This window comes from Arachis hypogaea, chromosome 3 (assembly GCF_003086295.3).
Source record: "Arachis hypogaea cultivar Tifrunner chromosome 3, arahy.Tifrunner.gnm2.J5K5, whole genome shotgun sequence".
NCBI lineage: Eukaryota > Viridiplantae > Streptophyta > Magnoliopsida > Fabales > Fabaceae > Arachis > Arachis hypogaea.
In genome coordinates, this window is record NC_092038.1 from 132840350 (window position 1) to 132866248 (window position 25899).

General features: G+C 38.2%; 5 protein-coding genes across 11 annotated transcripts; 3 read left to right on the forward strand and 2 right to left on the reverse strand.

Annotated features, from left to right (window-relative positions):
• Positions 1-2326: 2326 nt before the first annotated feature.
• On the forward strand, positions 2327-5534 carry LOC112791769 (uncharacterized). Its single transcript, XM_025834727.3, has 7 exons — positions 2327-2515; positions 2630-2771; positions 2849-2931; positions 3294-3380; positions 3627-3775; positions 4290-4421; positions 5218-5534. The coding sequence occupies exons 2-7, from the start codon at positions 2633-2635 to the stop codon at positions 5405-5407; spliced, it is 780 nt and encodes a 259-aa protein (XP_025690512.1). The 5' UTR covers positions 2327-2515; positions 2630-2632; the 3' UTR covers positions 5408-5534.
• Positions 5535-5995: 461 nt separating this feature from the next.
• LOC112791770 (uncharacterized) lies at positions 5996-9253 on the reverse strand. Of its 5 annotated transcripts, none has more exons than XM_025834729.3 (10): positions 8917-9253; positions 8777-8808; positions 7889-8240; positions 7675-7708; positions 7396-7578; positions 7213-7302; positions 6980-7045; positions 6748-6839; positions 6488-6535; positions 5996-6400 (listed from the first exon to the last, which is right to left on the reverse strand). In XM_025834729.3, exons 3-10 carry the CDS (start codon positions 8209-8211, stop codon positions 6280-6282), a joined length of 957 nt encoding a protein of 318 aa, XP_025690514.1. In that variant the 5' UTR covers positions 8212-8240; positions 8777-8808; positions 8917-9253; the 3' UTR covers positions 5996-6279. The 5 variants fall into 5 exon arrangements, with proteins under 5 accessions (XP_025690514.1, XP_025690515.1, XP_072083684.1 ...); XM_025834730.3 differs by having other exon boundaries at positions 7879-8240; positions 8917-9077; XM_072227583.1 differs by lacking the exon at positions 8777-8808 and having other exon boundaries at positions 7889-8268; positions 8913-9224.
• A 425-nt stretch (positions 9254-9678) lies between these two features.
• Positions 9679-14723, reverse strand: LOC112791772 (CRS2-associated factor 2, chloroplastic). 3 transcript variants are annotated; one of them, XM_072233578.1, is made up of 8 exons: positions 14454-14723; positions 14119-14206; positions 13033-13820; positions 12478-12605; positions 11641-11866; positions 11110-11237; positions 10774-10918; positions 9679-10294 (listed from the first exon to the last, which is right to left on the reverse strand). In XM_072233578.1, the coding sequence occupies exons 3-8, from the start codon at positions 13697-13699 to the stop codon at positions 9858-9860; spliced, it is 1731 nt and encodes a 576-aa protein (XP_072089679.1). In that variant the 5' UTR covers positions 13700-13820; positions 14119-14206; positions 14454-14723; the 3' UTR covers positions 9679-9857. The 3 variants fall into 3 exon arrangements, with proteins under 3 accessions (XP_072089679.1, XP_025690517.1, XP_029153065.1); XM_025834732.3 differs by having other exon boundaries at positions 13033-13758; positions 14454-14696; XM_029297232.2 differs by lacking the exons at positions 14119-14206; positions 14454-14723 and having other exon boundaries at positions 13033-14015.
• A 7915-nt stretch (positions 14724-22638) lies between these two features.
• On the forward strand, positions 22639-23750 carry LOC140183621 (protein MAIN-LIKE 1-like). Its single transcript, XM_072232084.1, has 2 exons — positions 22639-22707; positions 23091-23750. The coding sequence occupies exons 1-2, from the start codon at positions 22639-22641 to the stop codon at positions 23748-23750; spliced, it is 729 nt and encodes a 242-aa protein (XP_072088185.1).
• On the forward strand, positions 23649-25420 carry LOC140182797 (uncharacterized). Its single transcript, XM_072230213.1, has 3 exons — positions 23649-23833; positions 23918-24005; positions 24090-25420. The coding sequence occupies exons 1-3, from the start codon at positions 23784-23786 to the stop codon at positions 25020-25022; spliced, it is 1071 nt and encodes a 356-aa protein (XP_072086314.1). The 5' UTR covers positions 23649-23783; the 3' UTR covers positions 25023-25420.
• Positions 25421-25899: the final 479 nt, after the last annotated feature.

A 25899-nucleotide genomic window follows, 5' to 3' on the forward strand; every position in this document is an offset into this window, starting at 1 on the left:
CTTACGTCCAGTCCCGATGACTTGTCCCGTCCGACGATCCTGTACAAGACAACCAAAGATAGAAAAAGTGACATCAAAACCCAGATCAACAAGTTGACCAACAGAAATAAGTTTAAAGTTTAAGTTGGGAATAAAATAAGTATCAGGAAGATTAAGAGTCGACTGGGAGATAGAACCCTTGTGTGTTGCGTGCAAAAGGGAACCATTAGCAGTATTGATAGAAGGTCCATTTGTAGTGATAGACAGAGACAAGAATAGATTACTCAATGGAGACATGTAATTAAGCATTTCGAGTCAAAATACCATTTAGAATTACCTAGAGGAGTCGAAAGAGCAGTAGGAGTATTACCAGAAAGGGAGAGAAGACGCTGAAGAAGAGACGCAAAATCAGATAGAAAAACAGAAGACGAGTTGAGAAGAGCAGAGGTGGTAAATTCAAGAGTAGTATCAATAGCAGAAGCAGGCGCAGGACGTGGTGGGCGAGTAGGACAGGTAGTAATCAAATGTCCCGAGAGCTTGCAATAATGGTAGAATAGTTGTGAACAATGGTAGCTAATATGACCTTTCTGGTGGCATGTGCGACATTCAACAGAGGGACAGACGGAGAAGAGGTGCCCAAAACGGTTACAATTTTGATAGAATTTATTATTTCTGTGTGTGGTAGCAAAAACAGCTGACTTTTCCATAATAGCAGATACAAAGATAACGGAGAGGAGAGAAAAATTGCAACTTAGGAGCCGAAAACGAGAAAAAGGAGGGCAAAATCGGAAAGAGCTCACCAAAAAATCCTAGGGAGGGTCCCACTCTGTGCCACGTCAGCAGATAGGAAGACACGTGGCGGCTTCGGAATGGAGGGAGGAGACACGCTGGCGTTGAGGTGGAGACGCAGGTCAACGTTGCGGGTCGGACTGGGTCGCACGCAGGCGGGTTGTTGGGAGTGCTGTGAAGCGGCACGTGGAGGCTTGTGGAGTGTTCGATCTGCACCAAAGATCCAACGGCTACTGAAGCTTCTGGGCAGAGAACAATGGGTGCAGTTGCGGCCAGCGATTTTCCGGCGACGCGTGGCAGCACATTTTGCTGATTCAGATGGCGTGGCGGAGCTCTTTGTAAACTTGGGAATGAGACCAAGACAATGAGATGGTGGACTGGGCGAAAACAGAGGTCGAAAAGGCGAGCAAAAGTAGGATGAAAGGGGTTGCCTGGAGAGGAAAAGAACCCAGAACTTATGAACAAAAATTCATTGAAATGGTGATCGGCCTTCTGGCGGCGCGTGAGGGAGCGTCCGTCGGTGATAGGCGAGTGTAGCGGTGTTGGAAAGCCTGTAACGAGAAGAAGGTGAGGGTGGCGGCGGTGACAAACCAAAGCGTCAGGAAGGAGCCGAAAACGGAGGATAAAGTACTACCGGCGAAACAAGATAAAGGAGCTAGAAACCAATTGTTTTTGAAAAAAAAAAAGCAACATAGGCTCTTGATACCATGTTAGAAATAAGAGACTAAACTAGAGAAAAGATTTGTGTATTATTGAGTGTGATCAAATGTACAATGTACAAGGGATATATATAGGTGCTAAAAGAATCAAAGTAATAAAAATATAGAATCATACAATTAATATACAGATATGCTATATAAATATAAATGATACTAACTGATCTAAAATCATTCTAATGATTCTCTAACAAAGTTGAATTGAAAATCTTGTTAATCTTTATTGAAGCATGTTAATTTTTGTGATGGCTTTGTTAAAGGTGTTGAAAATTGTGTTAAAGCTTGTTTTATGATAACATAAATTGAGTTCTGTTAGTTTTAAGTGTAGATAATCAAAAGTTAGATGTTAATAACTTATGATTATGCTTATAGTTTCTTCAGAGTTGGTTCCATAATACTTGCCATTCATGATGCAAGAGATGTATTCATGGAAGCTGCGAAGGTTTTCAATATTCTAGAAGAGAATGTGGTGCAAGTGTGTTCTTTGGATTCTTTGCACTTTCTTGGCTCATATTGCGGCTAATCATCTTTTCCTTTTGCGTTATTAGAACAAGGTTGATCTTTTGTTTTAGTGATTTGTTAAACTTCATTTTAGCTTTGGAGGCATTTTTAATTCTCGTATATTTGTTTGGTTGTTCTCGGCATTGAAAATTTTTAGCATTAATTTAATTGATCACTTAAATTTAAATGACGTCTTATATTAGAGTATAACTATGTTTTAGTGTATTTATTTATATTTTATTTATTATTTTATTATAAAATAATTATTTTAATTGAATTACAATTAGACCAACAAATTAGTAAATCGGTTATTAAAATGGTTTGATGATCGGCTTGGTTTTAAGAACCGGTTTTATGAAAGTTTTGGATTAGGCGACACAAAACGGTATCCCCCGGTGTCGTTTAACACGTGGTTTTGAAAAGCAACAAGGTTACAGAGCTGACACGCTAGATCTTATAGATCCATCGGAACGAAACTAAGACCTTCGTTCCGCCATCTCCCCCTCATCGGAACTGCCGTCCGCCACCGGGTAACTCAACTAGTACCTTTGCCCCTTTCTATTCTCTCTCTTTTCTTTCTCTTACTAGAATTTCTCTCTCTCTCTCTCTGGTGTTTTCATTTCTCTTCTTCCTCACTCTCTCAGGCAATGGAAGAATTGGACCAGTGGAAGGAACAGCTTCTCCACTTGTGGAGCCTAGCTGAAGAGAAACTCCGGCAGGTTCCCCCAGTTCAGCTCTACGCCGCCGCTGCCGTCCTCGTTTTCACCACCCTGCTGCTCCTATCATGTCAGCCTCCCCATCCATATTCTCGTACATTTTTTGTTTTTGTCATTGGTTTTGATGATGGATTTTGTTGCTTGCAGTGCGGTTGTTGAAGCGTGCCAAGTCCAACACCATTGTATTGACTGGCCTAAGTGGCGCCGGCAAAACTGTTCTCTTCTATCAGGTAACAATCCCAAATTCCCAATTCACATGTTCTTTGGTTCATAGTTCAATTCATATCATATCATGTAGTTTCTTAATTATTGCCATTCTAGTTTGCTTTGCTAAATGAATTGTTGCTATCATCTTGAACAAAAAGAATATTCATGGTTAGATAGTGAAACACTCTTGAGCAATGTTGTTACATTATCAGGTGCCATTTGATTGTTGAATAGAATATTGCTTTTTATGATTTATTGTGTATACTCTTAACTTCATTTCGTCGAATTTGTGTGTAAATGGAATTTCAGTACACTATGCAGCAAACGAACCTGCATTTCCCATGCTAATATAATGTTATTGATGTACTTCTTCTGACTCTATCAGCTTAGGGATGGCTCTATCCATGGGGGGACTGTTACGTCAATGGAACCTAATGAGGAGACTTTTGTTCTTCATTCTGAAACAACAGAGGTAAGACACTAGGCTTTTGCTCTTTAATACATGTACATGAATAAATAGAATTAAACATGATTTTCGATGTGTATTTCGTTGTGCTTCCCATTCTGTATGAAAATGCCTTAGTTATTCTTCAAACCACAAGCCTTGGATGGGTAGTCAAGTTATTTGAAATTATGTCTATTTTATTTTTCTTATGCTTGTTTGTTGATTGTGGAATTAAACATACTAGAACTGATCTTGTCTCTTGTTTCTTTATAGAAGCGTAAGACAAAACCCGTTCATGTTGTCGACGTCCCGGGACATTCTCGTCTTCGCCCCAAATTGGATGAATATTTGCCTCGGGCTGCTGGCATAGTTTTTGTTGTTGATGCTTTGGACTTCTTACCAAACTGCCGTTCTGCTTCAGAGTAATTCCTTTTGCACTGAGTACATATTTCTTAGGGTAAACCACCAAAAATACACCTGAATTATCTTAACATTGACAAAAATGTTCCTAAATTTTGTTATTGACAAAAATCCTCTCAAATAATTTAAAAACATGCCAAAAATGTCCAATTTTGATCAAAGACCTACTCCATTAATGGAAAAAATGTGACGTGGCTAACGGAGCATTCAACGTGGGAAGTGACACTATAACATTTTCCGTTTGTCACATCGCTCTTTTCCGTTAACGTAGAATGTTTCAGTACATAGATGTGCATTTTTGTCACATTTTTAAATAATTTGAGGATACTTTTGTCAATAACAAATTTCGGAGGCATTTTTGTCATTGACAAAATAATTTGAGTGCGTTTTTGGTGGTTTACCCTATTTCTAATGAGCTTGTAGTAAGCATTAGGCATGTGGCATCAAGCATTAAATAACTTAGTGATCATTTATCATATCCTGATGAAGTAGTTCCTAATTCACTTTCCTTCACAGGTATCTATATGATATTTTGACAAAGGGAAGTGTTGTGAAGAAGAAGATTCCATTGCTTATTCTCTGCAACAAAACAGACAAGGTCACTGCTCATACGAAGGAGTTTATCCGCAGGCAGATGGAGAAGGAAATGTATGTTCTCAACATTCAATCTTTTATATGCTATGCTTTGATTTGTTCATCGATTACTTTATAAGTGCATATTGTTGGAGGATTATGTGAGGCTGCCAGCTGTTGTGCAATGATAAAGTTGTTACCTCATGAACAGTGATCACAGGTTCTGGCTGGTCATCTAAATTCCCTCTCTGCTCAGGGGAAAAGGTTGTTGACATCTGGTCATCCCCGCTGCCCTGAGCTCACATGACTTGTAGCCTAGAGCATAGAGTTTAACTTCAGTTGACTTATTATAATTTATATGTTTAATAGTTCAATATGCGATTACAAATTGTCAATCAATTATCAAAGTCATAGGAATATTCTAAACAAACATATACATAGATAGGAATAACATTGTTCTATGTAGTGAATGTTGGGTTAGGGCTTAGAGATAAGAATGTTGTGGTGGATGAGAGGACATCTGGAGAGAGGTTAGACAGGATTAATGTCTTAAGGAAAGAGTTAATAACACCGAGTGAAGAAAAGATGTTTGGTAATAGAAACTCCAATATAGTGCTTTTTGTTGTGAGAAGTTCCAGTGACATAGTGTGAAAAGTATATCAGATGGAAGATGTCTCAAATAACAAGGGTCAAAGCCTTAGAGGAGAATACAAATTAAAATTAAAAAAACAATCATTAAGATAGACCTGATTCTAAATGGATTTATTGAAGCTGACCTTATGGTGTTGTTTGATATCCATTTAATTATAAGAGCTTTTTTGTTTCTCCCTTTTTTTTGTCAACATTGTTGATGACAGTAATTATTTTACAGTGACAAATTACGGGCATCAAGAAGTGCAATATCGGCAGCGGACATTAAAAATGAGTTCACCCTTGGGGTGCCTGGAGAACCATTTTCTTTTACCCAATGTTACAACAAAGTTACAACTGCAGATGCTTCTGGTTTAACTGGAGAGATATCTCAGTTGGAACAATTTATCAGAGAATATGTAAAGCCATAGCTTGATCTTATCTATGGAAAATTATAGATCATGTTGGGATCGACAAGGTGATTAGATAGTTGAAATCGTATGATTGAACTGTATTTTGATTAAATGAGTTGCATAGTTACTTGGATTTATTACTTAAGGACACATTTCCAATTGATCATTTAGAGTTTGTTTAGGTGTCAGTAAGAAAAAAACTTGATGAAAAAAGATTTTTTAATCTTTTAATATGTTTACCAAAATTTTAGTAGTAAAAATAAAAATATTAAAAAAATAAAAAATATTTTTTAGAAGTTATAATTTATATTTGTTTTAATTTTTTTTGCTTAAAAAATATTTTTAACATAATAAATAAATAAAGTGTTTTTATATTGTTTATAAGTTTTTGTAACTTTTGGATATTGAATCTAATTGAAGGATTTTATTGTACAACTAGGAAGATGATTGAAAATGTTTAAATTATAGGAAATTAATTGAAAATTAAGTGTAATTGATATTTAGTTTTCGACTCCACAGAATAATTTTTGTTGTGTAAAGGCAAGTAAACTTCTAGATAGAATTTGTTTACATCATGGCTGACAATTTTTTTTTTATAAGGCATAGTTTGTTCTTCAAAGTTTTGATATATATTACTGTATTAAAATTCAACTCATCATTCCAGAACAGTGTTGCTCAGACTCAAATCGTACTCATATACAGTTAGTTTTGAAATAGAAAAACAATTTACACTAATTTTGAAATATAATTTTCGTCCCTTATCTAAAAAAATGGAACAATCTATTAAAATTTGCTATTCTTTTTGGTGTATCGTATGGTATTGCCTAAACCTAATCCATAGAAGGCCAAGACCAATGGTTGATTAACATTGTGGATTAATCATTAATGTTCTACCAGGGAACAAAACGGCAGGACCCAGGAAACGATCTTGATAACCAATAATGCTTCAGCCTCACTAGTATGGAGAATATGCCGTAGCATGGAATATGCATTAGAGCCACGGCTAGGTACCTGAAAAGTCCAAGAGGACAAAACAAGAGATTAATAATATTGTATAATTGTATTCATTACACAACATATTTTTCATTCAAAACATACCATAAGGGTGCAAATGAGGATGACAAGTCAAGAAAAGGATAAGGCCACCTGTAACAATTAAGGGTGTCAAACTAAACATAGCCAAAATCTTAAAAATACCTATTTTTTCTTAATCAATTAATTTAAACTTTTGCCTAAAATGATAATTTTTTTTAAAAGACATTAATAAATTATAATAAATGTGGCATTTTAATTGATATTCCGAAAAAATTCTCAAGATGTTATGTATAATCAAAAGAATGGGTAAGTATGCTTTTTACCACATTGAAACACAAGCATGGAGGATCCACTGAAAAATCACAAATATGCACGTCCACAGCATAAAATATGCAAATCGAAACTTTGGAAATCTCTGCATGTTTAAGAATAAGTATTTGTGAGTTTAACCATTTGAACACGTTACATGTCCAAAAACAATAATTATAATGAAATTGACAAAATTAATAAGAAAAAAAATGCAAACATTTATAAAATACTAAAATCCAAACTCACCATGCAATTCAGTGTTGTGTCACCGAGCAGGAAAACAACGTTAATGGAGTGCATGAAAAACATAAACTGCAAGGTAGTAAAAAGTGCAAATGTATTCAGATGAAAAAACACACAACTATTGTAGTCTTTGGCTGTGCAATGCAATGCGAATTGTTAGAGAATATAAAGATTCACGTGCCTTCTCCTATCAATTTAAGCTTTTGAAGAAGTGGCTTCATGACACCCATACTTACAATATCGAGATTGTAGTCTTTGGCTGTCAGCAACGGATAGAGGATAAGCCAGAACACAGTGTCAGTGAGCATTACAGCACCTGCACAAATCTATATATTCAACAGATAATGAAAAATTAAGTTAAAAGCCTTCTAAGTTTGATGAAAAATGAAAAATGTATTCCAAGATTTTATCAGAGTCACCTGAAAAATTATTTGGAAAATGTAACCCCATGCACCGGCGATTTCGCGAGCATGGGGATGCTGATGAACATTTGGACTCTTGGGAATGCCTTGCTCTGCATCCAAATAAGCATGATTCACTGTGCTACCTTCAATTTTATTTTGTTTATAATAACATCCATAAAAGGAGAAACATGATCCAACCTGAATGTGAAATTGAGAGCAAACATGTTGAGTTTTGTCCTACAATTCATACTAAAATAATATATATAACAAAGATTTGAACATTTGAATTGTTACCCCAAAGTAAATGATGACCAAAACAAAGGTCCATCTGTTCAGCACAAGAAAAGAAAACAAAATAATATAATCAGAACACTTGCAAAAAAAATGAAGGAACAACAAATAAAAGTAAGGGTCATTAGATAGCTTCTAATCATTCTTCTTAACTACTTAATGAATTAATAAAATCTTTGGTCATTTTGTAATTAGGAGAATGGTTACCGAAGCTTACTGAGTGTAGAAGTAAAAAATTTCAGCTCCATCGGCCGCAACATTGGCGATGATCAAAGCCAAAAGCACAAGAAATGAAATGATTCTGTAACTTAGCAGCCAAGAAGGATCAATTCCAACAAGACATGTATTCCATGCTTCATCTTCATAAACCAATGAAGCCGGTTCTGGCTGATCATCTGTGCTCTCTGGCTCCGATTGATCGAATCCTTCGTATCTCCATAGTAGATAAGATGCTAAAGCCATAGAGGAGAAAATCCATAGTACACACAAAAAGAACCTCCAATTCAACCAATAACTTGATACAGTAGTATCTGCACTCATGGTTGGTTGCCAAGTATGGCCTTCAGATCCTGCCATGAAACTCATGAGTAATGGATACTAGCTCGGTTCGCAACAAAGTATATATGTTCTTGGAATCTTGGTGCTATTTTTTCTTAAGACTCTATGAACAATGGTGGCAGCTTCATGCATTAGGCCACCATTTTTATTGAAAAATTCTCAATCTACTCAACTCTCACAGCATGATAAAATGAAAAACTTAGCAAAATTCAGAAGAGATATATCAGAAAAACCAAAATCCCAAACGAATCAAGCATGGTATGGTATGAATTCCCTTGTGCATTTAAAAATTATGCATAAAGAAAGTTCAAGGCGAAAGGGCCATGATTGTATGAAGTAAAATAGATGGCTAAGAAAAGTATCAAAATCCAATCAGCTAAAAGAATGCATTTTTTTCAAACTAGCAAATAATAAAAAAAAGAATCCATTTTTTCAAACATAAATCGGCTAAATATATGATGTGATGATTGTTGCTCTTCAAGAATATATAAACTAAGGTGTAGCATAAAGGGAACCAAAAATAAGAAGAATTAAGCAAAAATTAAACCTGGATTCCTTGCTTGTGATGAGGTGTTTCACCTAAAAGACCCATAAATAAAGTTCAATACTTGATCAAAAATGAAAGGGAGAAAAAAGAAAATTGGATGATTGTTAATGAAGTGGAAGAAAAGTGACAGTAGCACTCACTATTGATAAGTAAAATTCAGAAGGAAGAAGAAGAAGATGCTTTGCTTTGCTTTTTTCCTTTAATGGATTATGTGAACATGAAGGGGAGAGAGGGAGGGAGAGGAATCCGGTTTTGTGAACCATACAATTCCACAAAACCCCTAACACAAGGAATTTGCAAATGGGAAAAAAGGGTATATGCCTTTTGTGAATTGTTACATTACTGGGATTACAGAAGAAGAGAAGAATATGAATCATCTTCGCTATTATAATTGTAACTAAGAGAAAGACACAAACAAAGAACACGTTTTGTCTTAATCTAGCCACCATAACTTGCATTTCATACCTTTTTATTTCCTTAAACACAAAGTCAGTTCATGTTTTTCAACTTTCAGTTCCCACGTCACAGTCAACGTCACGTGTCAAATTCTTGCATTTATGAATAAAATGTCTACTTTGATAAATTTAAGTATTCTTGAAGTTAATAGAGTACGTGTTAGATATAAGCTTTTAAAATTTTATGTATTAAATATATTGGAAAACTATTTTTTCCACTATATTTATGAATAAAAAGTTGAATGAGAAGTTTCCTTATTTTGGTACTATTTTATTCACTTGTTTATTTGGATCCAATTTAGTACAAAAGATAGAGACACTTTTTTTTCTTTTTTCGGTAATTACCTTATAAACCATAAAAATGCTGTCACCACTCACCACACGTGTGGTAATTGTTGCAAACGTAACATAGTTGTCGCGCAAATATAAACGATGAAACAAAGAATATTGGAGATGAATGAGAAATTGTATATTTGCAGCTAACTATTTTTTTCTCACACTAAAGAAATTTTCCCCCTTTTTCATGTTTATTCCCTCTCTTTTTACATTTCAGGCATGATGCACCCTATTTTCGCTCAATAAACAAGATCTTCATGTTGTGCTAGAAATATATATTATAAAAGGCATTATTCTTCTAGTTTTGGTTTCAGCTTGTTGACAACAAAATCAATAGGTAATGATCCGGGTTCCGCAGATGAGTCCACAACATCAAACAAGTCATCTTCAAGGAAATCATCATCATTGTCGACATCGCGTTCGTCTTCAGTAGCCAAGCCATCCTGACTGGAATAGCTGTCTTCTATGTCATCTTCAAAGCTTGCAATTGAACCTTTAGCATCATTCTCATTAGATAAAATCAATGCTGGATAGGAGTGCTCCATGGCCCGCGAAACCCCTTCGAATTCTTCTACCTTCTCCAAGAGGGCATCAGGACCAAGATTGAACTCATCCAGCAACAAAGCTTTGCTCGACTCGATTGCACGCTTCCACAGAGACAACATTTTTGGGCTTGTGTTCACCACGTTGCCCCCTTGTTCAGATTGATTATCATCTTCAGTCTCCCCTGATAAAGATAGTTAAAGACATCATGTTGAATTTGCATAGCCACCAATAATTTAATTTTAGGGTGTGGTCAGGCAGTACTCAACATCTAGACAAACTAAAACACCATTATACATCATAATTATCTATGGTTTTGAAAGAAAGATAAATGACAATTACAAAAGGATACTCATGGCAATGAAAAACCATTATGACCATATACTAAGAATGCACTTGTCCTTTTCTTCTTCGTTAAACTTATTTCATGATACGCTTCCACGCAACAATGACAACAACAACAAAGTCTTATCTCACTAAGTAGGATGGGCTACATGGATCAACGACACCATTGTCATGTATCATGTCTGTAGTGAGACCGTTCACAGACAGATATCTCTTGACCAACTCATGATATACATCCACACAACACATGTAACTAAATAAAATGTACAAGAATTTCAATAGGATAGGACATGCAAACAAAATGGTTCAGTTACACACCTGTACTGTCCGAATTCCCTGTAATGCCTGCTTCTGAAGGACGAGAAAGTGGAGGAGGTTGTGGGAACATTGATTTCCAATCTTTGCCTCTCCACATCAATATTTGTTCATCATCAAAAGACAGCAGAACAGAAGGAACCAAATCCTGCCAAAACAAGATGATCAAAATTCATGCAGAGTAATACTCCTAATGGTTGTTGGCAATGCTTATGCCGCTTATCTAGATACTTAAAGGCCTTTTACCACAAGTAAGCTAGAAGAGGTTGCCTACCAAAGTAGATTGCTCCTGGGTTTCTCGTATTTACGAACATAAATAAATTAGTTGCTATTTGATACCTTAAGCTTGGCACCTAATTTCTTGTAGTCGCTAGGCTCCAGTCCCTTGCAGTCAATCTTCGCCAAAGGGCTTCCTTCAAAAGCCTCTCTGACATCCTTTACAAGCGAAGTGTAGACTCCATTTTTGGCTGCAACATTGCATAACCAAATTAAAGGTTTAATTTTAGAAAGAACCATAACTCAGTTTCTTTAATGGACTTATACAATTAGACTAAAAGAGAAGTGCATTATCAATAATAACTCTAAATTAAAAATAGGCTTAGCAGGATGAATATCCATATAGATAAAGAAATGCAAAACATTATGCCACTTATCTTTTTTGCTTTGACTTTATTTTGATTTCCTTTCCCCAACTACAAGATTTGGACTATATTCTTCAGCTTGTTTTATTGAAACATCTAGTTTTCTTATCTTACTCAGTCTACTAACCAAAAGATTCTCCTTCTTGACAAGCCCATCATTAGTCAAATGCCTATAATATGGTTAAATCTTTTAGAGAAGAGTGAAGATGATAATCACAGTGGACATTACCTAATTTACATATTGGCAAAAGACTTTTCCCTTTCAGACGTAGTTCGTCAGCTTCAGATTTTGTTAATCCTCCTGGAGCAGCTTGTATAAGTTTTGGGTAAACAGGTGCAGCAGGCTTCCAGAGCATCACTGGATACAGTGGGCGTGTACTATAGTTGTAGTTTCTTCCACGGAAAAGATAAACAACACCACCAACTCTAAGAATTATTTTCCCCCCTGTTTTATCCTGTCATAGCATATAAAGGGGTTCAAAACAAAAACAAAGAAAGATCCTATGATTAAGTTATATGCATGGTTTATGCTAGGACACTGTGGTTATGGTTTGCTCCATGTAAGTTGAACCCATCTAGTGGGAGTAAGTAAACTTGATTTTTGCCATTACCAAAACATTTCAACAGGATAAAAATGCAATGCCTCAACTAAACAGGTGATATCAAAACATTTCAACCGGATAATGCTATTTCTATTTTCAATTTAAAAGAAAACAAATACAAGTGTGGAAAGAGATAGAAAGGCTATAAGAGCCCTACTATGCTGGTCTCCCTCATAAAAGTCAACTCTTTCGGTGCATGGGTCTCAATACAACTGTATTAGTCTATGCATCAATCAAGTCTTCAGCATTCTGACTGGAGGTCACCCAGCAAGAGGATGAGAGAGCATCCCTCATCACCACCATCCAAGATAACAACTTAACGTTCACATAAAAAACAAAAGTTTCCGATTAATGTATATTGTGAAAGTTTTGGCAACAAAATCCTCAGATATTGAGTTAAGAAATGTATACTCATGAACAACAAAGAACTAGGAATCTATTTTTACAAAAATGAAGATGGATACCTCAATGTGGTGACAGACATTTTTCATATCTACAGTTGGAACCCCTTTACAACGAATTTTACAGACAGGGCTACGCTTCCAATGCGAATGTATCAACTCCAACATGTTATGTGTTAATCCATCCCTTCCTAGGCCAGCAAATATTGAAAAACCATTAACACAAAACCTACCCCTTAACACATAAAAGCCAACCCATAACAGATATATCTCAAATAACATAACACACTTAACCAATAACCAAAATAACTCATCAATTGGATATCATAAACAACAACAATAATAAGTAAACAACACTCTCAAATAGTCAACATAAGTAATTCTGATCTATTTCACAGTTCAACAACCCATTTAGCCTTCGAGCTGGTTCCGTGTGGTAATGATTGTAGGAGACAAAATGCAGAGAAGCCAACAAAGTAGGGTCAATGAAAACCTGTATCTAACTATCCGAGTGTAGACAGTCTCCAAAATCAGCCATAAAGTTCGATTAAGCCTAATCACCTAATTACATTCTATGAAATCTTAAGCAGCAGAAAGGAAGGAAAAAAGGAAGCTCACCGAGATTAACCTGGCGATTATCAGAGACCATAGGCTTAACAAGCATCCTTATCTCCCATTTCCTCAAGGGGTCGCCGAGTATCTCCTCCCTCGACTTCCCATCCCTGGAGTATTGACCAAGCTTCAATGGCTTCGCCATCTCCAACTGCTTCACCCCATTGGTATCGGGACGCGGCGGGTTCAATGACTCCAGCAGCCTCACCTTCTTCTCCTTGTCCTTCTTGCTCTTCAGCGGGGCCTTCCCCGTCCACGGCCGCGGCATCGTGGGCGGGGCGAATGGCAGGAACGCCGGCTCCCTGATGGCGATGGGCTTCTCCTTCGGGGTCTCGGAGTAGCTGAATTGGAACTCGAAGGGAGCTCCGGGGAGGAGGTATGATACGCCGGAGTCGCCGACGACGACGGAACGGTCGCCGTCGGAGGCAATGACGCCGGGGCGGCTGACTGGCTTGTGGTAGCTGGAGCGACGGTGGTGTTTGAGGGCGGGGTGGTTGTTGGGAGGGTTTTGGAGGGATTTGCGGGGAGGGGGATATTTGGGGATGGGGATTGGTGGTTGGGGGGTGGAAGAAGGGTGAGGGGGCGTCGGTGGTGGTGTGGATGGGAGTGAGGAGAAGAGGTTTCCCCCTGAAAGTGGTGATGGTGATGGTGATAATGCTACTACTACTACCATTGATTTTCAACTTGCCTCAAACCTCACACCAATTCAGGGATACTTCATACTCGCAGATACTGCTCTCCACAATCATCCACAACATACAGATAGATATTTTCACTCTCTTTTCTTTTGCTGACTGAAGAACAAGGACAAAGAAAGAAAAAGACACAAACACTAATCTCTACTTTTTCTTTTGGTGATCAACAGCAAACTCTTTAACTCAAGTTAAAAACGGTATTTTACTGTATTATTTGATAACGAGGAAGTTTAGGTGAATAAAGTAAATGTTGAACATTATGAACAACGGTTTAAAATAAAAATTATTTAAATCAGATTAATAATTAATTAAATTTATTTAAATTTTTTAATTTGAATAATTATGATTAGTTAATAATATTTTAAAATATACTATGATCTCTTTTCTTAAATCATACCGTGACCATATGTAGCTCCCATCACCACTGGAGAGAGCTGCAACTCAAGCTGATCGACGAAGTCGCAATTGTCGTCAAGCTGTAATTCCTACAAATGTTATTAGGAGTAGTTATTATACTAGGTAGGCAGATGATTATTTTTATTATTGGATAAAATTATGTTAAATCCAATTCAAATCAAATAAACGTCCAAATTAGAATGAAAATAACTATTCGCCTATTTAGTAAAATGAACATCTAGCCTATTGCATATGAAAACAGTCGTAACACTCTGTTTCATGTGTTTCTGATATTGTAATACTCTGTTCCAGGTATCTCTCAAGAAGAACAGTTACCAGGAGCGTCGGGAACAGCTTAGGGCTGACAGTGCGACGAATCCAGTTACGCGGGGGAGCAACGACGCGAGATGGGTTGCTTCTAGTAGGCGACTGTGGCAGCGACGACGAGGGCACAAGGCAGGCAGACGAAATGTCAGCAGGGGATGGAGATGATACGGCCCAGCGACGGCGCAACAGCAATGAAAAAGTGGTGATACAGTGGAGACGCGATGGTGCTGCAACGGTGGAATGTGGTTCGGTAGTTTTTGCGTTTTAGGAGGCTGCGTTAAAAAATTAGGATTTAGTGTGGGTGAAATTAGGTTATGGAGTAGTTAAAAGGTGAAAGTGAATTTTGGGATTAGGATGTTTTGACTGAATATTGGGCTTGAAAATGAGGCTCGTTGTTCACGTTCTTCGCATCTCTCATTGTTCACCTAACGAGATTGTTTAACAATTCAATATAACACTCATAAATATCTTTATTATTATTATTATTATTATTATTATTATTATTATTATTATTATTATTATTATTTAAGTTACGATCTTAATTTTAGACCTAATTATTCTTTTTTTATAGAATCTAAGAGGGCGCTCTTTGCTATGAAACAAGAATGAGTTTATCAAATCTAGAGTTTGATTAGAAATTTTCAAAGTTTGTCAAACTAGTTAGGTTTTCGTACAATCTCAAATACAATGAACAACTGATTCTTGACCAGAAAAATATCGTGGATAGCTATCCGTCGGTGAGATGCCCCCCATGAAATGAAAAGCAGTCGTGGATAGAGTCTCCTAAGACAAAGCTAGGCCAAGAAATTATGTTTTTCGGAACAAGCTGACATCAAAGTCAAGGTCAATTTTCCTGGTCCTCCCAACCAAACTTCTTCTTACCGACGCACAAGTAACCACTACGAGAGTTTTGTCATAAACCTTTGACATCGCACCAAACCAAAACCATCTTACCATTGAACCTGCTTGCACATCCGGATTATGGAAAAGAATGTTGCCTTGCAAAAACTGGTTTAGAGGATAATAGATATTTTAAAGTGCCATTGTCCAGATGACCAAAGATTCAAAATCCGGAAATCCGAATCAGAAACATGAACATAATCCATCTCATGACAAAGCTGCCCCTCTTTTCTTCAATTAGAAAACTAAAAGTTCTGGTTGAGATCCTCAATACACCAAACAAAACAATCCTTCAACAAATAACAAGTTATATATATATATATATATTCTTCCAAACATAAGAGCCGTGTTTCGAAACCGACTGAAATAGTCTCTGAGAGAGGAACAATATTTTTTCACCAATAATTGAACCCATAACTTGTTTGGATGATGAAAAAATTGCTAAACTAGCTTCTCAAAAAGAGTAACATTAGTACAAAATGGATCTCGAATTCTCCAACTACCAAACTTTTTAGGAGTGACCAACACCTTCTAACTAACCAGATTCATGTCTCTACCATTAACTTGACCTTTTTAGAAAAAGCTCTGCATCATAGATTCTATCTTATTGGATATCAATTTAAAGAAGAAAGATAATTGCATGCAGTAAGAAAGAATCGCAGCCACTACTGAATTGATCAAACATAGTCTTCCTGCCTTGTTAAGAAATCTCCCTTTCCAGCTGACCAGCTTCCCCAGAGTTTTGTCCAAAACATCATTGAACGCTGCTCGCGTCACACGAGAGTGACTAAGGGTAACCTTTAGATACTTGCCCAAGTTTTGGACGAATCTGATGGATGACATCCCAGTATAAATCTCTTTTTTATTGCTGAAACATTCTTAAAGCATAGCACTTTAGATTTCTACACATTAACCTTCATTCCAGAAGACCTGCAGAAGTTATCCAAAGCAACCATTACATTTTAAACTTGTAATTTTTCAGCTTTATAAAAAAGAAACAAATTATTGACAAACATCAAATGAAAAATTCTTAGACCCCTTAAAAATATTTAACCGACTTCCACAAATCCCTATCAACTTGATGATTAATAAAGTAGGACAATCTCTTTATACACGACACAAACAAATATGGTGATATCAGATCTCTTTACTTGAGTCCCCAACTAAAAATAAAGTTATTTCGTCTCTCTCCGTTAAACAAAAATAGATAACAAATTTAGTTTTTATATATACAGATAAGGTAAAGAATTTATAAAACACGTATTTCATATCAACAAAATAATTAATCACTAATTATAAAAAACTTCTTTTTTTGGACAAAGTTCAAGTTGGAAAGCCCAACCTAGACCAAACAAGCTCCAAGCCCCTTCCAACTAAAGCAAAGGGGCAGCAGCACTTCTTCCTCTAATCTTCTTCCTCTCCATCAAGGTTACAACATTCTCTATTTCCAACAGCTTCCGCTCCGCATCACTATTCCTGTTACAAAGTCTTCTTATCCTGATGGGATAAGCACTCAGAGGCGAGTGCGCCACTTCCAAAGAAAAATCTGCTGAGCTGAATCTGGCTACTAAATGATGAAGAGAGAAAACCCGAGGCTGCAACAATGACGAATTCTGCGGCACCAACACCAATCTCTCCTGCAATCAGCTGCGCTCCTAATTGATACTGCCAATGATGCCATTGTGTTGATGAAGTCATTCCTCCTTAGCTGAGCCTGCAAAGGTATATAGATGCTAGTATTTGACTTATTTAATTTTATTAGCACCCATTCCAAATCAGATTATCTTGTTCATGATCTGTTCGCCATTTGTATTGACATGTGATTCTCTCTGTTCAAAATGTGCATAATGGACTGTGGCTTGCAAAAGAACCAATTTTGCTGAAGGGTTCCGGCAAGTGTAAGCTTCGCCACTTCGTGTGCCAAAGCATTCCCTTCTCGAGGCACCCAGGTGAATCCACAATTTGGGATGCTTCTTGCTAAATCCAATATGTCGTCTAGAATAACTTGAATTTCTGCAATTGATGCCTGTGACTTCAGGGCTTGAATGAGGACCATACTATCAGATTCTATGACAATTTTTTCCAATTGAAAGTTTTTAGTCATTATTAATGCTTCCCTAACTGCTAACGCTTCTGCAGCTAAAGGCGAGCTGGCCACTATTTTAGAGTTTGAACCCGTGAGAAAGTTTCCATTGTGGTCTCTCATTACTGCCGCCGTTGCCCCTCCAAAGTGCTCTTCAACAAATTCTGCATCAACATTGCACTTAACCCATCATACCAGTGGTGGTCTCCAGGTAACCCTTCTGACTGGTCTTCTTTCACTGATAACGATCTTAGTCAGTTCTTCTGTAGTTTCTACAAATTCTGTTTCCATTTGCTTAGCCTTGTAAATCACTGTTAGTGGGTTGGGTTTGAACCTTTGATGTACCGCTTGATTTCTTGCTCTCCACAGTTCCCAAACTAAAAAACCAACCTTACTGGCACACTGCTCATAACTTCCTCCTGTACTCGACTTCATGTTCTTAAAAAGATCCCGCATCCATTTCCCAAAAGATGACACTGTATGGGCTGTAGGGCAACATTGAACTTGAGCTCCAAACCATGCTGCCCTTGTCCAGGGGCAGAGCAACAATGCATGCTCAGTGGTCTCCGGTTCCTGTAGACAAATTGCACATATAGGAGTGTTAGATATTTTCCTATCATAAAAATTTTGAAAAACCGGAATTATGTTATGTGAAGCTCGCCATAAAAAGGTTCTGATTTTCTGAGGAACTTTTAAATTCCAAATTTCCTGCCATAAATCCTTGAAACCATCACTAGTCGATGGGTTATTGTTATTATTGATGCTCCATTCCTTTCTAGCAACATGATATCCTGTCTTGATAGTGTACTTGCCATCTGTTTTAAAAGGCCAGCTAAATTTATCCTCTCTTCCAATAATACTCACTGGAGTTCTAATGATTTTTCCTATAATATCTCCATCAAAATGTCTCTTTAGTTCATTCATGTTCTACCCCTGACCTTCCCGAATCAGTTTCTTTACAAGAGTGACATCGTTGTTCCTAATGTCAGGTCTCTTCTTATCCATATTTAAAATCCAAGTATCATCTAGGATCCTGACTTTCTCCCCATTCCCAATCAACCATCTTCCATTCCTCAAAAGAAACTCCTTACCATGTACAATACTTCTCCAAATCCATGAAGCTGTCCTACCTGCCGTAGCTTCTTTAAATTCCCCATTTGGAAAATATATCGCCTTAAGCACCTGAACCCAGACTGCATTAGGAGAATAAAAAATTCTCCATGCTTGTTTAGCCAAGTGTGCTATATTTTGACTATAAAGATCTTTAAAACCAATTCCTCCATCTTTTTTGCTAGCACATATTTTGTCCCAACTCCTCCAATGGATACCCCTATCCTTACCTGCAGATGCCCACCAAAATTTAGCCACTCTCTTGCTAAGACGTTGACAGAAACCCTTAGGAAAGAGAACAACGTTCATAGCATAGGTAGGTATTGCTTGAATTATGGATTTGATGAGAATCTCCTTCCTAGATTGATTCAGGAGTTTTTCTTTCCATCCACCTAGCTTATCTGTCACTCTCTCTTCAATCCACCTCAGAGCTTGAGTCTTTGATCTTCCCCACTGAGCCGGAAGCCCAAGATACTTACCTGGTTTATCCCAAGCTGGCAACCCTAAAATCTCCTCTATTTCTACTCTATTCTTAATCGGAATTTGATTCCCAAACGTGATCCCAGACTTGTCTACATTAATTCTCTGCCCCGAGGCTTCTGTATACATATTCAAAATTGTTATGAGCTGGTATATTTCCTCCTCACTATCTTTCGAGAAAATAATACAGTCATCCGCAAAGAGGATATGTGAGATAGGTGGTGCAGTAGGAGCAATTTTGACTCTAGAAATTCTACCTTCTTCTCTAGCCTTATCCATAAGGATCGTAAAAACCTCTGCCGCTATGATAAACAGGTATGGCGATAGGGGGTCTCCCTGCCTTAGTCCCCTCTGCGGAGTAAAACTCCTAGACAAAATTCCATTAATCTTAATCTTATAAGTGACTTGTGACACACACTTCATCATCATCTTAATCCAATGCAGATTAAACCTAAAAGCCTTAAGAGTTGCTTCTAGAAATGACCATTCCAACCTGTCATAAGCTTTATTCATATCAATCTTAATAGCCAAATTCCTAGAAGAATCCTTCCCTTTTTTATTCAAAGCATGAAACATTTCCTGCATTATCACCATGTTATCTTGGATTAGGCGTCCCCCCACAAAGGCACTCTGAATGGGAGATATAATCTTGTCTATGATCCTTCTTAGCCTAATAACCATCACCCTACAGATAATCTTATAAACAAAGTTACAACAACTAATGGGTCTAAGCTGATTAAGAGTCTCCGGGTAATTGGTCTTAGGAACCAATACTATAATGGTTTCCCCTATGCTGCTTGGTATGTTACCATCATGAAAGAAACTCTTAACTACTTCACAAACTTCCTTTCCAACAACTACCCAATACTTTTGAAAGAAGAGACCATTTAATCCATCTGGGCCTGGTGCCTTGAGACTGCCCAGGCTGAAAGTAGCTTCCTTGATTTCGACATCAGAAACCTCCTTCATGAGCTCTCTATTCATATCTTCAGTCACCCTAATAGGAATTTTGCTTATGCATTCAGTCATATCTAAGTTGTGAGAGGTCTTGAAAAGATTCTGAAAATGATCTACAGCCAACTTAAGAATATTGTTCTCCCCACTTACCCATTCACCACTAATGTCTTTCAATCTCTCTATCCTATTCCTATCTCTTCTTTGAATGGTAGAAGCATGGAAAAAAAATGTATTCTTATCCCAAAATTTCAACCATTTTACTCTCGACCTTTGACCCCAATACTTCTCCTCTTGTCTCCATAGTCTAGTAATCTCCATTTTCAGTCTGTTAATCTCCTCTTGCTGTCGATCCGAGTACTCTCCTTGATGTACTTGTTTGAGGTTATTCTTCAGTTTCTGTATTTCAGCATTTGCCCTTTTAAAAGTAACCTTGTTCCACTTGAACAATTCCTTCTTGCAGTCATGCATTTTTCGAGTTAAATTTGCCCATCGATCAACCCCATTATTATAAGTACTGCTCCATCCTCTCCTTATGACATTATCACAATCAGCATGATCAGCCCAATAAGCCTCAAATTTAAAGCATCTGCTCCTTTTTTCCCTGGGTTTAACATTGAGGACTAAAGGTGTGTGATCAGAGCTTATAGCTGGTAAGGCAGAAAGAGTGGCATGTTGGAAAGCTCTTCTCCATTCCCAATTAGCAAGTACTCTATCTATCTTTTCTTTGGTGATAAATCCATTCCTTGGATTACTAAACCAAGTGTATTCAGTCCCATGTAATTCCAAATCCATAAGAGCATTCTTATCAACAAAATTCCTAAAGGCTTGAATCTGACTAGCCGGTTTTGGGTGCAACCCTACTTTCTCCTGTTGTGTGATAACATCATTAAAATCACCTATGAAAGCTCTCAGTTCGTCCAGGTTATTATTATCATAAGCTAAATCGTTCCATAACTCCTTTCGCCTCTTATAATCGGATGGCCATAAACAAAAATTCCTTCCCAAACCTTATCATTCACAGTGCTAATCTTAGCTTTAATAAAATTTTCACACCAAGCATAAACAAAAACACTTATATTACTTTTCCAAAATAAGCACAGCCCCCCGGACAGACCCCGGGACTCCACAGAAAACATATTAACAAAACCTAACTTTCTCCTAATTCTATCGCAACTTAGTTTGCTAGCTTTAGTCTCCATTAAAAACAAAAGGGATAGCCTAAGAGATTTACATATACTTCTGAGTTCAGACACTATCGAGGGGGTTGCCATCCCACGATAGTTCCAGCTGACAACAATCATGGCTGTTGGTGGGGCATGTTAAGGCCCGCCTCCTCAGCCATGACTGTTCCCGCATCATTCTTGAACTTCTTACCTGATTTTACCATACTCAGATCTTCTTCCTTCATCATGTCATTAAAGTCTGTGAAGCTGCTTGTATCTTTCTTCCTTTTGAGATTCAGATTCATTCCTATGTCTAAAGCCAGCTGTAACGCACCTTGATTCACAGTCCTCTGCTTTGCCACAGTAGCAATATCCTCATCCATGTCTTGCTGGTCCTCAGCTAATTCAACATAATACTCTTCTCCATTATGCATTCTTTGAATCATGGCTCTACCAGCTGCATTAACAATTCTCTTCATTTTTGGTTTTTCTCTATAACTCCACAACTGGCCTGCAACATGACTGATGACTCCTCTCACCCTCTCTGTTTGTCTAGTGACATCCTCGTTGACCTGTTGATTCAGCTGAGCCTCCTTCCTCCTAAAAAGATTCCCCAACTCTTCCCTGATTGTTAATACTTTAATATTCTCACATCCGCCGTCCTCTTTTTGTGCGCCATTATTTCGGTCCTCATTCAGCTCATCCAGATGCACCTCATGCAGCCTTGTTTTCATAAGAAAAGGTTGGCCCTCATTGTTATCCGAAACTTTAATGTGTATCCTATACCCCTCTCGGACATTCTGCACATTGCATGGCCCAGAAAAGCCCATCAAAGATAGTATAATATACCCAACGGTTGGATTGTTGACCAGGTATGTTATTATTATATTTTTGGTATATTATTATTATTATTATTATTATTATTATTATTATTATTATTATTAAACTCGTGTAATGTACGGATTTATATTTAAATTTGACATATTAAATTAAAAATAATATTTTATAATCATAAATTTTTGAGTTTAATATAACACGATCATTGTCATTATATAATAAATAGGGCAATTTACCCAAATAAATAAATTTGGTTAAAGCTTTACTCAAATACACAAAACAGATTTCACTTACGTTTTTGTGCAATTTCCACTTTATGTAAACCGTGGTAAGCTACCACGGTTTCTGATTATAACGTAAACCGTGGCAAGCTACCACGGATTATGCTTTTTTTGTTTTGTGTGTAAACCGTGGCAAGCTCCCACGGTTTACAAAGAGAGAAATATAACCATAAACCGTGGCAAGCTCCCACGGTTTATGAAGAATGCGAGCTGCACGTAAACCGCTATGGCTTACCACGGTTTACGTGTGAGTGCCTATAAATACATAATCCGCTGAAACTTCTCACAGATCATTTGTGACACAAAGCAAAATTTGGGGGTTGTTGGTTTGAGAGAATCTGTGGAAAGTAAAGAAGGTTGGAAAGATGTTTAGTTGGTGGAGTATGGAGGATGAGGATCGCTTGTACCGATTAAATGGCGTCGCTCACGTGGCTGGATACATCGATGCCAAGGTTAGTTATTATTATTATTATTATTATTATTATTATTATTATTATTCATATCATTACTATTTATATAAATATTGATATTATTATGGTTATTGTTAGTAAAATTATTTTTTTACATTTAATTTTTGTTGTTATTGTGAGTGCATAGTATTAGTAGTGTTATTGTTATTATCATTATTGTTGTCCTCGTTTCTGATAATGGTAGTTATTATTGTTACTCTTAGATTTTGTTAGAATTGGACCGCTTATTATTATAATCACTGTTATTGCTATAATTAGGGAATTAAGAAAAATAATGTGAGGCTTGTAATAATTTTTTATAAATTACGTCTGATGTTATTAGTAATGGTCGTATGTTGAGGGATTTTGTTGCCCACATTTTTCAGCCTGCTAGGGTGATTAGCGGCGTTAGCAAACAACAGAATATGCCCTTACACGACCGGATTATACCCTACCTGGAGACGGCGGGCTTGTATCATTTGGCTAGGCTGAACAGCCAGTGGTTCTGGGTTGATGAGCCTCTCCTTAGCGCATTTATTGAGCGGTGGCGTCTTGAGACGCACACCTTCCATATGCCCTTTGGTGAGTGCAGTATTACTTTGCAAGATGTGGCATATCAACTGGGTTTGCCGATCGATGGTAAGCCCGTCAGCGGGTGCCTGACTGAGTTTGAGAATCTGATGGAGCAGGGTAGACCAGCATGGGTATGGTTCCGCGAGTTGTTTGGGGAGTTACCTCCACAGAATAAAGTCAAACAGATGACAGTGTGCTACACATGGTTCCATGAGAGGTTCCGGGTTCTCCCAGCAGATGCTACTAATGAGACCGTGCGTATATATGCACGTGCTTATATTATGATGCTATTGTCGTCTCAGCGGTTTGCGGACAAAAATGCAAACCGGGTCCACCTTCGTTGGTTGCCTTATTTGGCATCGTTGGACGACTTGGGCAGATATAGCTGGGGTTCGGCTGCACTGGCCTGGTTGTATAGATGTCTTTGTCGTGGGACGAACAAAAACGTTGTTAACTTGGCCGGGCCACTATAGCTTCTACAGTCTTAGATTTTCTGGAGGTTTCCCATGTTGAGGCCTAGTGGGTTTGATGTATTCGGGTTTCCTCTTGCCTCCAGGTACGATTTATTATTTTCGGTTCACAAGTTGTTCAACATCATGTGTTATTTCTAGTTATGACATGATTTCAATTAAAATTGTAGGTGGGCTACGTTTATGCCGAGGAATGATCCAGGGGATCAGAGATTAGTGTCTGCACGCCTTTCGTTGGATCGATTGCGTGTCCACGATGTGAGTCATTTAGTTATTGCTCTTAGTTTTAGTGGTTTATGTTAAGTGTCGTGCTCTGACGAAACCCTTACTATTTCGATACAGTTTGTGTGGGAGCCTTATTCTTCTGCCGAGGTTGGTGCTGTTATTCACTCGGAGATACTAGCCGACGAGCACCGTAGGCTATGGACGACCGTCACTAGCCTGATATATTTTGCTGCGATTGAGTGGCATCAGGTCGACCGGGTTCTACCACAGTTTGGCGGTCTTCAACATCTCCCTGAGCCAGCTCTGAACATAGATTGGCTACATGCAAAGGATGGCAGGGGTGGGGACAGGTGGTTCCCCACCTATTATCGGGAGTGGCATCAACATTGGGAGAACCGGCTTCATTCAGTCATCTGGGTCGATCGAGTCCTTGATCCCGGTCCATCATCAGACTACCTGGAGTGGTGGTGCCGTGTGGCGCACAGATTCCTATCCCCAGATGTTGCATTTCATGATCCTAAGCCGATTGTGTTGACTGAGGAGGCTCGTCATAGAGGGTCGTCGCAGGCACCTCCTAGAGTGCACGTTTACGACAGACCAGATAACAGGCGAGCCGATCGGCGTCGGCGTATAGGCACCCGTACCACGAATCGAGAGTGGCGAGAGCTGGCTGACCGTTTAGAGGAGGACATCCCTAGAGCTGATCATGGAGATGTGGCAGATTTTCGTGTTCCTCGACGTAGAGGCAGTCGACAGGCAGGGCAGGACGGCCGTGGAGGGGCTCGAGGTAGAGTACCTTCCGTTGATGATCAGGGCACTCAGCATGGTGTTGGTGAGGATGTAGTTGGTTCAGCCTCAGCTATGGATCAGCCGACCTACGATGTGGGTAGTAGCTCTCAGCTCTTTGGGAATGTCGCCCCAGATGCGTTTGCTGGGTATACCACCGCGGCTGTTGGGATGGACATCGATGATCCTGTTACTGAGTCAGAATTCTATAGGGATATAGCAGACATGCTCATGGATGATGATGGGACCCATTATAGGCCATAGATGCCTGACGACCAGCCCCGGTTTGCTGATCCGCAGCCACAGACTTACGATGTTCTTCCTCAGTTGGCCGTTGACCTCAACGAGCCTGCAGCATCTCCGATCCCATTAGGAGGGACCCCAGCCTCAGCATTCAGCGGCGTTCCCGCACAGCCATCAGGACCAGCGGCAGGGCAGAGACCTAGGAGGGTGAGGCGTCCTCCATTGTGTGGCACCGGAGGTCACCTGCTCGGTCAGTTCGACGATGATGACAGCGACATCATTGAGAATTCTGATTAGTTATGTCATATTGTCATGTCCGGTCCCTATATTAGTTTATGTTCTTCGCATGCTATTTAGCCTTATGTATTTCAGACTTCTGGAATTTATTATCTGCCATGTATTTAATAGTTAAAAAGGTTTGAGAATTGTCTAATATGCTATCTGTTATGTATTTGATAGTTTAAGCGGTTTGAGCTTCTATTATATACATGTATTATGTCACAATTATCATGTGCAGTCTAAATGATACCACATTGATGCAATAAAACACTTTAACATAAATGGTTTAGGATTAAAATTTCCCCTTCATAAACCGTGGGAGCTTGCCACAGTTTATGGTTATATTTCTCTCTTTGTAAACCGTGGGAGCTTGCCACGGTTTACACACAAAACAAAAAAAGCATAATCCGTGGTAGCTTGCCACGGTTTACGTTATAATCAGAAACCGTGGTAGCTTACCACGGTTTACATAAAGTGGAAATTGCACAAAAACGTAAGTGAAATCTGTTTTGTGTATTTGAGTAAAGTTTTCACCAAATTTATTTATTTGGGTAAATTGCCCTAATAAATATATTGAATATGTTGTTTTATCTTTATTCAAAGAAAAAAGCAAATAGAA